Genomic DNA, 15,366 nt, shown 5'->3' with positions numbered 1-15,366 from the left:
CCCCCCCCCCCCCCCCAGTGCCCCTTCTTTTTTAATTCTTAGTGAATCAAGCTCCCCACCCTACCCTACCCATGTCTGCCACTGCCAGGATCCCGGGGTTTATGTACGGGAGACATAAATGAGCTCACTCCATCCCCGTGCGCTGGATGCTTGTGTCCATCGTTCCGAGCATAACCTTGGTAGTTTGCATCGGACTCTTAAAGGAGACTTTTTACTAAAGCCAGGGAAAGAGCCACTAGAGAGAACACACGGCCTCTGTTACTTCAGCCCAACCTTTACTGTCACCCTAACCTACCTTCGGAAATGGAGATGTTTCAGAACATATTTTTTAAAAATGTTTCCTTATTTTTGAGAGAGAGAGAGACAGAGTGCGAGTGGGGGAGGAACAGAGAGAGAGAGGGAGACACAGAATCTGAATCTGAAACAGGCTCCAGGCTCTGAGCTGTCAGCACAGAGCCCGACGCGGGGCTCGAACTCACGAACCGTGAGATCATGACCCGAGCCGGAGTCGGACGCTCAGTCGACTGGGCCACCCAGGCGCCCCTCGCCCGGTGATTCTAATGTGCAAGCGGGGCTGGGAGCCGCCGGTGTCATCCAGCGGGAATTGGCCAAGGGTGTTAGGATGCTGCGGGACCCGGCTGAGGTTTTGGCACCCCCCACAGGGTAACCATTTCCCTTCTCTCCCCAGATGGTGCTTCTGGCCAGGTGCGAGGGCCACTGCAGCCAGGCGTCACGCTCGGAGCCCCTGGTGTCCTTCAGCACTGTCCTCAAGCAGCCCTTCCGCTCCTCCTGTCACTGCTGCCGGCCCCAGACCTCCAAGCTAAAAGCACTGCGGCTGCGCTGCTCCGGGGGCATGAGGCTCACAGCCACCTACCGGTACATCCTCTCCTGTCACTGCGAGGAGTGCGGCTCCTGAGACTGGCCGCTCAGCGGCTTCTGGACGGGACATCCTCCTCCCTCGCCGAGGCAGATCATCCAGCCAGGGAGAAGGACTGGCAAGAAAAGAGTTAAGGAGGAAAAAAAACCCAAAAGATGCAGCAATTCCCACGGGATTCTGCATATTCTAGTAATAAAGACTCTCCATGCTTGTTGACAGAGAGACAGAGAGAGAGAGAGAGAGAGATGCTCTGGGAACTTGGTTTCCATCCCCGTCTCCTTTCCCTGGTACAATTTCTTTCGGTTCCTTTTCAGATTCAGGCATCCCCCCACCCCCCCTCCCCCTGCCTTGGCACTGAATGCCGTTTGGGTCTCCAACAATTCAGCGTCAATCGGGAACGTGGGCCCCCGTGCAAGCGTGGGTCAGGCCGTCACTTGTTGGGTGCGCGTTGGGGGCGCATTCGCCTCGGAAAGCAGGAAAGCGCAACCCTTTCCGCGATCCTGCCTGGCTCTCTTTCGCTCCGGTCTTTATCTTGCCATTTGGTCTCAGGTCGCCACCCCTGCTCAAGGTTACCCATTTCAAATTGCAGGCACCGAGCATGTGGATGTGCGTAGCCAGGCTCATTCGCAGCCGGCTAACCAACATTAAAATAGCTAACAAACGGATGCTGGAACTCCCGAGAGCGGTAATTATTGTTCTGAAATAACTCCTGGGAAGTAAAGGTGGCATAAGGAATTCGTCACCCGAAGGCTCTTGCAGATAAATTACGGTAGAATTTTGAAAGGGAGCAGACTCTTAAAGACCTGCACAAATACGGATCCTGCACTGACTTTGAAAAAGGCATACACGTACTAGTGGCATGGAGAACATACTATACTCATGCATGCAAATTAGACAACTCAAGTATGAATCTATTTGTGGGTGTGCTATAGTTTTAGCCATGTTGCAGACATCATTCTCAACCATCCACTTGTCCGTGTGAAGCTTGCTGCCCCGAAGGCAGCCTGACTCATCCTCGGAACATTTGGCTCAAATATATTTTGGTCCTTGAGACTCAAAATTTGAGTTATTCCCATGTTGTGAAATAAAAAGACAGTATCTTTAAGATTTTGACCGTGTTAGTGTTTTTTTCCTACTAAATATCCTACTATAATGCATGCCCGACGGTGTGTGTGTGTGTGTGTGTGTGTGTGGAAGGAGGTCCAGAAAAAGAGAAAGATAGGGTTCTAGAATGCACGGTGAGAACATTTTTTGAAATTTTGTCGTACAAAAGAATTAAATTTAATACCTAAAGTTACAATGGTTATAATCCTTAACCGATTATCCTTAACTATACTCGGGTGATGGAGGCTTAGGGAAGTTGGCTTTTAGTTTCAGAAATTAACTTATTGAATCAACATAAAATCTGATGCATTCCGGCTTCTTTGGGCACTATGGAATGAAATAGAGGTCATTTTCCTTAAGTTTATATAGTTATTTTGAGAGAGACAGAGACAGCACCAGCGGAGGAAGGGCAGAGAGAAAGGGAGAGAGAGAGAATCCCAAGCAGGCTCTGCACCATCAGCGTGGAGCCCGACGCAGGACTCGAACTCACCAACTTTGAGATCATGACCTGAGCCAAAATCGAGTCGCTTAACGGACTGAGCCACCCAGGTGCCCCAAAGTCATCTCTTTTTTAATGTCTTCAATTTACTCGGAAAAGAGTAAGTATCCATAAATGAAGTCTGAAGAGCCAGGACGACAAATAATTCACCCACCATGGTTTCTGTGCCTTTGACTGTCCGGGGCCCTAGGTCCGATTATACTCCTGAGCATTATGAGAATTATCGTGGCGCTTTAGGTGCCACAACACTACCCCAGACTGGCGACTCAGTTTCCAGGGCAACCTTGACACTGAGCTGTCTTGGTTCACCAGGGATAACGGTGCACCCCACTGTTAGTGCAGCCATCTTGTGAATTGCTTTTCCTTTGTACACTCTCTGGGCATAGCTTTCGCACCGTTTTCAGAAAGCCAGCAGGGTTGAATTTGTATTTGTGACCTTGGAACAGAATCAAACGAATGCTATTAAACCTTGACCTTGATCTCAACCTTCCTGGTGACAGAGCCAGGCAGTTGACTGATTAGAGGTCTCCTCATTTTGAAGGCAAATGTGAACTGGTAATTTAGACCATTACGTAAAGAGAAATTTTGTCATAAAAAAAGAATTAAATTTGATACCTAAAGTTACATGGTTATAATCCTTAACTGACAACGAAAGTATTAGCTGCAGGTCACATTTATAGCTATATTCTTTCATGTTGCTAATCAAAAAGCGCAAATAATGCATCTAGCCTTAAAAAATCTCTTCCCGGCTTGGAAAATTCAATTTGCTTTGAGCGTCATATGCCCCCAACTCCAGTTTTTGTTTCCTTACTACCAATTTGGGACTAGAGGGGGCAGTTATGTGACTCATGTTTTCCAAATTCCCCAGAAGCCATTGAAAATGTTCCCTTCAAATCCCATTACATAGCCTATTGTCAAAGCTTCCCCCATGGAAATGAGCAGACTATGCTCGAAACACTAGAGAAGCAAAGAACAGTGGCATTGAGAGAGCCATGAAAGACCACCCATCCTCTTCTCTCCCTAAACACGAGCAAATGGAGACCCGCAGAAAGCCAGGAACTCACCCAGTTGCCCAAAGAGTGAGAGACACAGAGTGAAGTTTAATGGGGCATATCAAGGCTGAGAAAGAGGAAAAAGAATGAGATTTTCCCTAAAGACCTCAAAATAGCCCTGGGAACGGAGAGAAGTTGGACATTATTGGATATTGAGTTACTATGGAATTTGTATTATGTCTTTAAAAAATCAAACATATTTAGCCTTGTTTTAATGTCTACCCCTAAGGATTGAGAGAAAACCAAATGAAAACATTGATCAGTTAAAAACATTACCCCTGGAATGCCTGAGAAATGTTCACCCACCTTCCCCATTTGCTATGCATGAATAAAGGGAGATCAAAGTATGTTATGATCTTAGTAGCATACATCTTCAGAATCTGCATGAGAATCCATGATGGTGGAGGGGAAGACTCTGGTAAACCGATTTTACCCTCACCATTTATAAGCATTTATTAATGGTGAGTTAACACCGCCCTGGAAGATAGAGGGGATTATGGACCGAATTGATTTTCTTGAGTTTCCCAGACCAATCTCTTGAGCCTTATTCATGTAAGCTTCTGAACTTTCCCCAGAAGCTTAGAATGAAGGACAAATGAGCCCTTCTTGGCCCTAAGGAAATAATGGTTGTTTTTTTTTTTTTTTCTAAATTCAAGTGCTTGTTAATCCAGCCAACGCAGTATTTTGTATTAGGCAGGGCGGGCGGCATCCACATTATGACTGGGTAACTGAGTATGTTCATTTCTTCCTTGGGACGTTGGAGGAATTAAGGTCCAGACATGCTTTAGGCCACTTCTTCAGGCCCTGCTGAAACAGACACGCTTGAGCAAGAGGGCCGACCAATATGGAGCACCAAATGCACGGGGGTCAGGTGGTTGGGAAGGCTTATATCCGAAAGGCAAGCCATATCCTGCTGACGCTGTCCTCTTCAGGACCCCAGGGCGCAGTCACATCATGGTGGATAGACATGGCCATTCCCTCCAGGAACTGGAACAGTGGAGACGCTCAGATCTGGGAAGAGAGGTCCTGCCCGTAACTGTATCATTACACGTTGGGAGCAGCGTTTTGCTTAGTAATGCCTGTGTCAATGCACAAACGGGTACCCAGCAACTACATGCTGAAGGACGGTGTTTCATGGGAGAATGATAATCACATGCCAACAAATCAATACCTTCCTTTTAAGTCTTCACTACGTTAATGAAATGTTTCGGTACGTTCTCCCCTAAATCTGTAAGGGCATAGGCCTTTTCTGTAATTCAATTAGGAATGTATAATTCCAGGGGTGCCTGGGTGGCTCTGTCAGTTAAGCATCCAACTCTTGATTTCAGCTCAGGTCAGGATCTCACAGTTCGTGAGTTCGAACCCTGAGTCGGGCTCAGTGCTGGCATCGTGGAGCCTGCTTCGGATCCTCTCTCTCTCAAAAGTAAATAAGTAAACATTTTTTTAAAAAAAGGAATGTTGGGGCGCCTGGGTGGCTCAGTCGGTTAAGCGTCCGACTTCAGCTCAGGTCACGATCTCGCCGTCCGTGAGTTTGAGCCCCGCGTCTGGCTCTGGGCTGACCGCTCAGAGCCTGGAGCCTGTTTCCGATTCTGTGTCTCCCTCTCTCTCTGCCCCTCCCCCATTCATGCTCTGTCTCCCTCTGTCTCAAAAATAAAGAAACGTTAAAAAAAAATTTTTTTTAAAAGGAATGTAATTCCAAATTTCTCATTCATTGAAGTCATTCTGTGCCCTCAAATATTAACACCATCTTCTCGCGGGGTAGACAGAATCTTTTAAATCTGGTGACTATGGTGAACATGGACAAACACCAAAGAAGGATTTGTGGCTTCGACTGTCAATCCCTTCAGGAACTGCCTTAGCTCCGGAGTCACCTTGCCCAAGGGCACGTTCTTCCAGGGGTGGCTCGTACCCAGTGGCTGATGGGGGTGGGGGTGTAAGAGCCTGGCTATCCTGGCCTGATGAAAGACAGCTCGAGCAGGCGGTCCCAGCTCCAGGGCTGGCCAGCGGGGTTGATGGACGCATGCCAGCTCCATCCGTCTTTGTGTCCAAGCTTGCTTCCCCCGCTTGCTTCCAAGCTTGATCAGGCACCCATCCCTAATCAATACTGTACCACAAGCACCACCTCAGCTCAGGAACCAAGCCCACAGCAGTAACTTTTACATATTTCATTGGCCTATGAAAGGAGACAAGTGTCTTTAAGCCATCGAGTCTCATTACACATGTGGCCCATAACGTGTGGGGTTCAAACCAATGTTCGTGCTCCCTCTGAACGCGTACATCCAACATATTATGCCAGAGCCTACTACGCATCTGCTAGAGTGCTAAATGCCGGGGAGATTTGAGGTGAAAAACTCATAGCCTTGCTTTTAATATGTGCCCAAGCTAGAGGGGCCGAGAGGTAACTGTAATAAGTGATAATCCACCAAGTGATGACCTTATGTGCTTGGCTTTGAAGCAGCCATTTCAGGGGCGCCTGGGTGGCTCAGTCGGTTAAGCGTCCAACTTCGGCTCAGGTCATGATCTCACGGTTCATGGGTTCGAGCCCCTCATTGGGTTCACTGCTGTCAGCACAGAGCCTGCTTCAGATCCTCTATCCCCCTCTCTCTACCCCTCCCCCTCTTTCTCAAAAATAAACATTAAAAAGAAGTAAAAGAGCCATTTTAAAAGGAAGGAGAAACGTGACTTTAGGCGATAACACTAACATTTGTATAGCATTTGCACGTCTGGTTTTCAGAATATCCTTACAAAAATCTTGCAGGTAAGAAACCGGAAGTTGACATTTGAACTTAAAGTCTATGCCTTCTTTGCCATTTCCAAACACGCTCTGTTTCTTTTTCCTGAAGCATGTGGACAGAACGAAAAGGAACTCCAAATCCCTTTGTGTCGGAATATACCAGTCCTCGTTAGCAAACGATAACACAACATACACAGAGCACGCAGGACCTTGACCCAATAGAACATCAGAGAATATACTGTCCTTCTATAAGCATCTGGAGAAAAGAAATACATTCCAAATTATATATGAGGCCAAAACTGTGCTTATGATTTTAAAATCCTATCATACTCGGCTGTAATCGTTTTAACAGCTTCAGCGTCCTAGCGCTAGACGAGCATGTTAACTGGAATGTTCTATTTTCAAATTGTTGAGAGTGGGACAGGGCTCCCTAGGACCATCACCATCGTCGTCGTCAACCTCGAATCACAGCATATAACGAAGCAGACATTGTGATGAGCACTTTCTCTGCTTTATCTCATTTAATCCTCCCAGACGACCTTGAGGTTAACATCACCCTTGCTTTACAGAGAGGAGGAATAAGGGCTTTGGTTTTTAATCACTTCAGACTTTTCTTTTCGGCATCGCAGAGTTCTTCATTATCTTCAAAATGATCACCAGAACTTGTATTGCCATCATCACTGCAAAGCATATGTGAAGTATTTGTGCGTGCATATGTGCTATGGAAATAAATTTAAAGAGGTAAGTTCTCTCCTTGCCAGAGCTGACATTCTAAACCCTGCTTACGGTTTGAAATAACTGAATTCTTCACAACACATTCTCTTCTATTTTGGTCTACACCAGCAGTGTGTTTTTCCATAATCTTAGCATCCATTTGCGATTCACGACTTTTTGGGTACCTGCTGTTGGAAGAGGCCATAAAAAAACCATGGTACTAACATCAACACTGAAGAGGCACATGGAAGGCATGTGTTCACCTCTCTCATTTTATAGAGGTTTTTGATTCTGTGTCTTCTAGTCAGAAGTACTCCACCAGTACTCACGCCGTTGGCCAATGCGATGTTCCCAATTCTTCTTGCCTGACGGCCCCTCACGCACAATACAAAAGCATTCTTTGCTATTGTCCTTGAAACTGACATCCTAAGATTTTGTTTTGACTGTTTGCCCCCTTTCACTGACTAATTCGTAGTGCTCAGCACACATACTGTTGCATGTTGAGGGCATTGGGCACCTGGGTGGCTCAGTCGGTTGAGCGTCCAACTTCAGCTCAGGTCATGATCTCGCAGTTTGTGAGTTCAAGCCCCGCACTGGGGTCTGTGCTGATAGCTCAGAGCCTGGAGCCTGCTTCGGATTCTGTCTCCCTCTCTCTCTGCCCCTGCCCTACTCACTCTCTCTCTCTCTCTCTCTCTCAAAAAAAAAAAAAAAACAAAAAAAATAAAAAAAAAAAAAAGAGCATGAACCCTAGGGCCAGACTGCCTAAGTTCACATCTCTGCTCTGCTGTTTCGGAGTCATTTGACTTTCAGGCAAGTTATTTGGCCTTTTTGTGCCTTGGATCCTGCCTCTGTAAGTATGTATAAACTTCAGGGTACTGTTATGAGGATTAAAGCGAGTGAATGGGTGATGTGTAGAAATCTAGAACCTTACCTGACCCCAGAAAGCAGTCAGAAGTATCAGCTACCATTTATTTACTCTACCCATTCATGGTTCAAGCAAGCTGTAACTTCTCAAATATAGCTTTGCTGAGGCTGAACATTATGCTTACCCATATTTTTTCCCAGCAAAAAATATGCATTCTTAGGATTTCTTGTTATATGACTCTGCAATAAAAAGTTTTAGGTTTTTTTTTTTTTAAGGTTATAGTACTACATTGATAGAAATAAATCAGACCTGGCTGCTATTTTATAGCTCAATTTTTAGCCTGGATATTCTGCCTTAAAATTACATTCATGCTGCCGGCCGAAGATACCTATTCGATCATTTTATTTGCCCTCCTATGTGCCTGAATCAGGCTTCTGTGGAAACAACCAAAGCAATGAAACGTACAAGTTTCTCAGTACCTTTTCTGGGAAATTAATTTATTCTGAAATAAATGTATAGCTTTCTTATCCTCCAATTATCCAATTATTCTCAGAAACACTGTTCTCTCTCCCTTCCTCCCTTCGTGTCCCCTGCCTTTCCCCACCCTTTAACAATTCCTCTTATAGCTTTGACCTAACAAGCCTAGTCTGAAATATGGCCTGAGCACTGGCCTGCTGAAAGAACCCCATGAAGGTACATGTTTCATGTATGTGTTCCACCCCAAGGAAGGGAGGATTATAGTAAACAGTACAAGTCCAGACATCGAAATCATTTATTTCTTAAGCTTAGCACAGCTTAGTACACTTGAGTCATTTATCTCTTACATTAATCCTATTTATCCAAAACTGCAATCTTTTATCCAGAGCCTAAGTCCATGCCACCTGATAGAAATGTAATGTGAGCCACATAAATCATTTAAAATTTTGTAGTAGCCACATTAAAAACAATAACTATAGGGGCGCCTGGGTGGCTCAGTCGGTTAAGCGTCCGACTTCGGCTCAGGTCATGACCTTGAGGTTTGTGAGGTCGAGCCCCTTCATCGGGCTCTGTGCTAACAGCACGGAGCCTGGAGCCTGCTTCGGATTCTGGGTCTCCCTCTCTCTCTGTCCCTCCCCCACTTAGTGTTTTCTCTCTCTCTCTCTCTCTCTCTCTCAAAAATAAACACTGAAAAAATTAAAATCAAAAATCAAAAATCAAAACAATAAATATAAACAGGTAAAATCAATTTTGACAACACCCTTTACTTAATCTAATATATCCTGAATATTATAATTTCATCAACTAATCCATAGGAAACCTGTTAATGAGGTATTTTACATTCTTTTTGTCATACCAAGTCTTTGAAATGGGACGTTTATTTTATGCTCACGGTGCATATCACTTCAAACTACATATTATTTTTGGGATTTCAGTGGACAAGTCTCAGAACAAGAGCAGAGAGGATGGGCCCACAGATTATGAATGAACCAGCTTGGAATCTGGCAAGAAATAGTTGCTTGGACATTTCAAAGACTTTACTGTCAGCGTGGCTTGGCCCAGCAATATCTTGGGAGTCAAGAAACCCGGATGCACTCCTGACTCTACCACTAACCAGCTGTGAGATCCCGAGTAAATAATAAATGACTTATGCTTGGTACTACTCAGTTGTTTAGACTAGATTATGAAAATCTCTTCCCCTATCACAAATACTCTACACACACACACACACACACACACACACACACACACCTGCTCTAACACCTCCCTATTCTCAAGGTAAAGGAGATTTGTTTTTAAAAAGTGAAGCATAGGGGCGCCTGGGTGGCTCAGTCGGTTAAGCGTCCGACTTCGGCTCAGGTCATGATCTCGCGGTCCGTGGGTTCGAGCCCTGCGTCAGGCTCTGTGCTGACAGCACGGAGCCTGGAGCCTGTTTCGGATTCTGTGTCTCCCTCTCTCTCTGCCCCTCCCCCATTCATGCTCTGTCTCTCTCTGTCTCAAAAATAAATAAACGTTAAAAAAAAATAAAAAAAAATTGAAGCATAGTTAACACAATGTTGCATTAGTTCAAAGGGTACAACGGTCTAAAGGAGCTTTTAAGAGAGAAGAGGGGTGGGGACACCTGGGTGGCTCGGTTGGTTAAGCGTCTGACTCTTGGTCTCGGCTCAGGTCAACATCTCTCTGTTCATGAGTTCAAACCCCGCATTGGGCTCCGCACTGGCAGTACAGAGCCCGCTTGGGATTCTCTCTCTGTCTCCCTCTCTCTCTCCCTCTCTCTCTGCCCCTCCCTTGCTCGTGTTCTCTCTCTCTCTCAAAATAAATAAAATAAACTTGAAAAAATAAAAGAAGAACAAAAAAGAGAAGAGAGGGAAACAAACCACAAGAGACTCTTAACAGTAGAGAACAGACTGGGGGTTGACGGAGGGAGGTGGGTGGGGGATGGGCTGGATGGGTGATGGGTACTCAGGAGGGCACTCTTGTTATGAGCACTGGGTGTTGTATGTAAGTGATGAATCACTCAATCCTACTCCTGAAAGCAATATTACACTGTATGTGAACTAACTAGACTTTAAATTAACAAAAAAAGTAAAAGAAATAAAGAAAACCAAATAAAGGAGCTTTTAAAACACCTGTTGTGTTTTTCACGACTAAAAAACCTTATATTTTTGCCTATCAAGTTTCTCTGTTTCGCCTTTTCTTCTTTTCAAGAGTTGTGCACGGTGATGTTTTATATAAGGGATTAAAACAACGGGAGTGAGCTCATTAAAATCCTGCTTTGACTGATCTCGGAACATGGTGAGTTGCCGATAATGCCTCGTTCATTTTGAGAATTAAACGAATTTTTAAATACGGTATATTTCATGCAAAATGGATTAAATGTTTCCTTTTCCTTACCCTGCCCCCCAGCTCACTTTTCCTCCTTTCCATTCTAACAAAGGCAGCGAGCCGCAGGTCCCTGGGGAGAGATCGGAGGTCATTCAGTAGGTGGGTGGATGGGTCAGCCATCCTTCTGCTTTTGTGCATTGAGGCCCTGGATAGATGCCAAGGGTATTTGAGGAAACAAGAGAGCAATACAGGCCTTCAGGCAGAGCGCTCATTCATAATTAAGTTGCTTAGCTGCAGGGCCATCAAAGGAAACTTCAAATACCCTGACAGCAAAGCCACCTGGGCTAAAAGCAGAAGCAGGATCATGCCCAAAAAAGGCAGGGCCAATAGCAGATAGGAAGCACCAAGCAGAGAGGACATTTTGAAATATAAAAGCAAAAGCCTTGGGGGCGCCTGGGTTGCTCAGTCAGTTGAGCATCCGACTTCAGCCCAGGTCGCGATCTCGCAGTCCGTGGGTTCGAGCCCCGCGTCGGGCTCTGTGCTGACACCTCCGAGCCTGGTGTCTGCTTCGGATTCTGTGTGTCCCTCTCTCTGTCCCTTCCCCGTCGTGCTCTGTCTCTCTGTCTCTCAAAAATAAACATTAAAAAAAAGACAAAAAAACAGGAGAGTGATTTCAAGATAATAAGCCGATGACGTCACTCGTGGAATATTGACTGTGCATTGAGTATTGTGCCAGACACGACGAGCGCAATATCTAATTTCATCCTCTCAACAACTTTGTTGTTAGCTGCGTTTCACAGAGAGAGAAATCAAAGCCCAGAGAGGCCGAATGATTTGTCCTGAGTCTCAGAATCGGCACGGGGCCGAGGCAAACTGACCACAGATGTCTCTGCTCTGCTTAGTAGCTAGAGATTCTTTTTCTCTTTGCTCCATCCACCCTGTGTCCCCACACCCACCTAGGTTTGACCCTTGAACCGACACATTCCCACTAGATGACTCATCAAAGGGTGAGGATCAAAGGGCAATCTATTCTAAACAAAACAAAACAAAACAAAACAAAAAAAACCCAAAAAACCTCCTACCACTCCAGTCTTTAAAAGACTAGCCCCTCTTCCTAAAAGGTCCCCGGGAGCTTCTAGGAAATCTAGGGACTCCAGCTAACCACTGGGGCCTCGTAAACTTGCCAAGGAAACTTTCAGTCAGTATTTCCTTGGCCTTGAATCCAAAGGGTTTGGGTGAAACTAAGCTGGGCTTAAGAACACCATAAACAGAAGCCTGCCTAGATCGTTTTATTTCGCTCACTACAATGATAATGATAGAAGGAGAGGTAGGGGACCATGTCATTTTACATGGGCTTCCCAGAACCCAGGGTCACACTGATGGTAAAACAGGAGAGATCCCTAGAGAAAATCTAGGGAAAAATCTAGGGAAAAATCTAGAGAAAATCTAGAGAAAATCTAGGGCCTTGTTTTATGTATGACAGGCTCAGAGACATTTAGGTCACAAACCTAGCAAACAGCATCATGGGACTGGAGCCCCCATATCTCCCACGAAGGCGAACGGCTACTGGATGGCTACTCCAATCTCCTCCCCCTAACTCGATCCACCCCCCCACCTCCGGCCCCAATGCTTCGGTTCAACTCCAAGTTCAGACTAGGCCCAGCGGCGGGGTGAATTTCCTGAGCTCAAGAATGACGGATACCTACGTAAGCAAGCAAGCAAACACAACTTCTGATAAATGTGACCTACTCTTTCTAACAGGCATCCCTCTCTAGGAATGTCACGGTCACAGCCACGTAGCACACAGTAGGGGCCCCCTGCTTCCTTCTATGGCGCTCATAGCAAACAGCGTTTTGAGAAACATTCACATTGCCAAGACATTTGGTACATAGCCTTTAGATGGTGCTCATGTTCTATTATAACACAGAATCTGCGAGAAGTCTATGCTCAGACCTCCTGAGGCAGACCAGGGAAACACACCCACAGGCACTTTTTGGAGGTGTCTCGATAAAAGTAACTTTCCGGGGCTTTCACTCCCAAAGCAGGGGTTTGGTAATGCTAAACGTACGAGACTAGCCTAAACAGGTCTCACGCGATCCGCGCCCTCAGTCCGTGTTTAAATGTGAACACACGCTCTCAGAACTCAGATTCATCTTGCGTCTTTGTGCGTGGACTAGAGTTTGTGGCAATCTTGCTTCAAAATGTCCAACTGGGTCGCTGGATTGTGTGACGGAGCCATTCATTTTGTGAGGCTGTTTTCTTCGGGAAACCCTCTTTCATTCACTTAAGAAAGAGCTGGTGAAATCCAGCATCATTCTTCAACCCCCCCCCTCCCCGCCCCCGGCTTTGAAAAGAGGGGTGGGAAAAAACACATCACGCCATAGCAACCTTTCTTTCATTTCTTCTCCCTTCCACACATTGTGAGGTCCTAAGGCTCTATTTGCCTCACAGTTCTGCCAAAAGACACGATTCTTTGCTATCCAGTTTTTCTTTGCCAATGCAGCGGGTGACAGGCTGTGTCACAGTTGCATTGAGAAGCCCTGGACATTGTTGAGGTTTTCTATGCATGTGGGAGCTGACAGAGATTTCCAAAGTGGGACGTTATAGTCAGTATATGGGTGTGTGTGTGTGTGTGTGTGTGTGTGTGCGCGCGCGCGCGTGCGCCCACCTTGAGTAGAGGAGGCCTAGGGATCGGGCAGCTGTGAAAGTCAGGAGGGAGGTAAAGTTCCCATCTGGAGCATCTGGTGATAACAAGTCTGGGAGAATCATGATACCGTTATTCTCATGTCTGAAATTCTAGTACAATGGGGAAAAATCAATTTATCCAGAAAGATCATATAAGGAGCAGAATTAGAACCGAAGGAATAGAGGGGGGCCGGAGTGGCTCAGTCAGTTAAGCGTCCCACTCTTGATTTTGGCTCAAGTCATGATCTCACTGTTCAGGAGTTTGAGCCCCTCGTTGGGCTCCACACTGACAGTGTGGGATTCTCTCTAAATCTCTCTCTGCCCCTCCCCTGCTTATTCTTTCTCTCTCTTTCTCTCAAAACAAATAAACTTAAAAAAAAAAAAAAAACAACAGGGGCTCCTGAGTGGCTCAGTCAATTAAGCATCCACTTCGGCTCACGTCACGATCTCGTGCTTTGTGGGTTTGAGCCCCGCATCGGGCTCTGTGCTGACAGCTCGGAACCTGGTGCCTGCTTTGGATTCTGTGTCTCCCTCTCTCTCTCTGTCCCTCCCCTGCTCATGCTCTGTCTCTCTCTCTCAAAAATAAATAACAAACAAGAAAGAAAGAAGAAAGAAAGAAAGAAAGAAAGAAAGAAAGAAAGAAAGAAAGAAAAGGAAAAAAAAAAGAACCAAAAGAATAGGAATCTTTAAAGAATAGATTGCAATTCAATTTCAGAAAGAACTTTTTAGTTTTTAAAATTAGGGGCGCCTGGGTGGCGCAGTCGGTTAAGCGTCCTACTTCAGCCAGGTCACGATCTCGCGGTCCGTGAGTTCGAGCCCCGCGTCAGGCTCTGGGCTGATGGCTCGGAGCCTGGAGCCTGTTTCCGATTCTGTGTCTCCCTCTCTCTCTGCCCCTCCCCCGTTCATGCTCTGTCTCTCTCTGTCCCAAATATAAATAAAAACGTTGAAAAAAAAATTTAAAATTAAAAAATATTCTAACTTACAGAATCATTGCAAGGAAAGTACAAAGAATGCCCATATGCTGCTAATCTAGATTCCTCAATTGTTAATATTTTTGCCACATGTGACTTCTCTCTATCTCTTTCACTCATTTGTGTATTGATATTTTCCTGAACTTCTTGAGAGTAAATAGCATTATAAATTCCCTATATTCCTAAATATCTCATCACGGAGTTCCTAAGAACACCATCTTGCATAACCAGAGTAAAATTATATACTCCATATTCAAATTTTAGCAAATTGTCCCAATCATGTTCTTTATAACAGTATTTTTTCCCCTGACCCAGGATCCATTAAGATATATTACTGGTGATGTTTAATACGCATAAACTTTTTAAGCTTTAGGGTTTTCAAAGAAGAGCAAAGCTGGAAGCATCACAATTACAGACTTCAAGTTATACTATAAAGCTGTAGTAATGAAAACAGTGTGGTACTGGCATAAAATAGACACATAGATCAATGGAACAGAATAGAAAACCCAGGAATGAACCCACAACTATATGATCAATGAATCTCCGACAAAGCTGGAAAGAATATCCAATGGGAAAAAAAAAAAAAACTGTCTCTTCAACAAATGGTATTGGGAGACCTGGACAGCAACATGCAAAAGAATGAAACAGAGCCACTTTCTTATGCCATACACAAAAACAAATTCAAAATGGATGAAAGACCTAAATGTGAGACCTAAAACCATAAAATCCTAGCTGTAGCGACTTCTTTCTAGATGTGTCTCCTGAAGCAAGGGAAACAAAGGCAAAAAATATGTATCTGTATTGGGACTACATCAAAATAGAGAGCTTCTGCACGGCAAAGGAAACGATCAACAAAACCGAAAGGCAGCCTGCAGAATGGGAGAAGATATTTGCAAATGACATATCTAATAAAGGGTTACTATCCAAAACATATAAAGAACTTATCAAGCTCGACACCCAAAAAATGAATAGTCCAATTAAAAAATGGGCAGAAGACATGAACAGACATCTCTCCAAAGAAGGCATCCAGATGGCCAACAGACACGTGAAAAGATGCACACCA

At 45.0% G+C, this 15,366-nt stretch overlaps 1 protein-coding gene across 5 annotated transcripts in view; it reads left to right on the top strand.

Annotated features, from left to right (window-relative positions):
• NDP (norrin cystine knot growth factor NDP) overlaps nucleotides 1-1,984 on the top strand; it is a 49,899-nt gene extending 47,915 nt beyond the window's left edge. For all 5 annotated transcript variants that reach the window (XM_040468781.1, XM_040468782.1, XM_040468780.1 and 2 more), the window contains one exon: nucleotides 689-1,984. In XM_040468781.1, coding sequence (XP_040324715.1) covers nucleotides 689-916 — 228 coding nt within the window. In that variant the 3' untranslated portion in view covers nucleotides 917-1,984. The remainder of the gene's footprint in view (nucleotides 1-688) is intronic.
• The last annotated feature ends 13,382 nt before the right edge of the window (nucleotides 1,985-15,366 follow it).

The sequence above is a fragment of the Herpailurus yagouaroundi genome, unplaced genomic scaffold, assembly GCF_014898765.1.
Source record: "Herpailurus yagouaroundi ecotype Mexico unplaced genomic scaffold, PumYag 67793, whole genome shotgun sequence".
NCBI classification, from domain to species: Eukaryota; Metazoa; Chordata; class Mammalia; order Carnivora; family Felidae; genus Herpailurus; species Herpailurus yagouaroundi.
The sequence above is the reverse complement of the archived record's forward strand: the minus strand, read 5'-3'. Positions and strand labels throughout refer to the sequence as shown.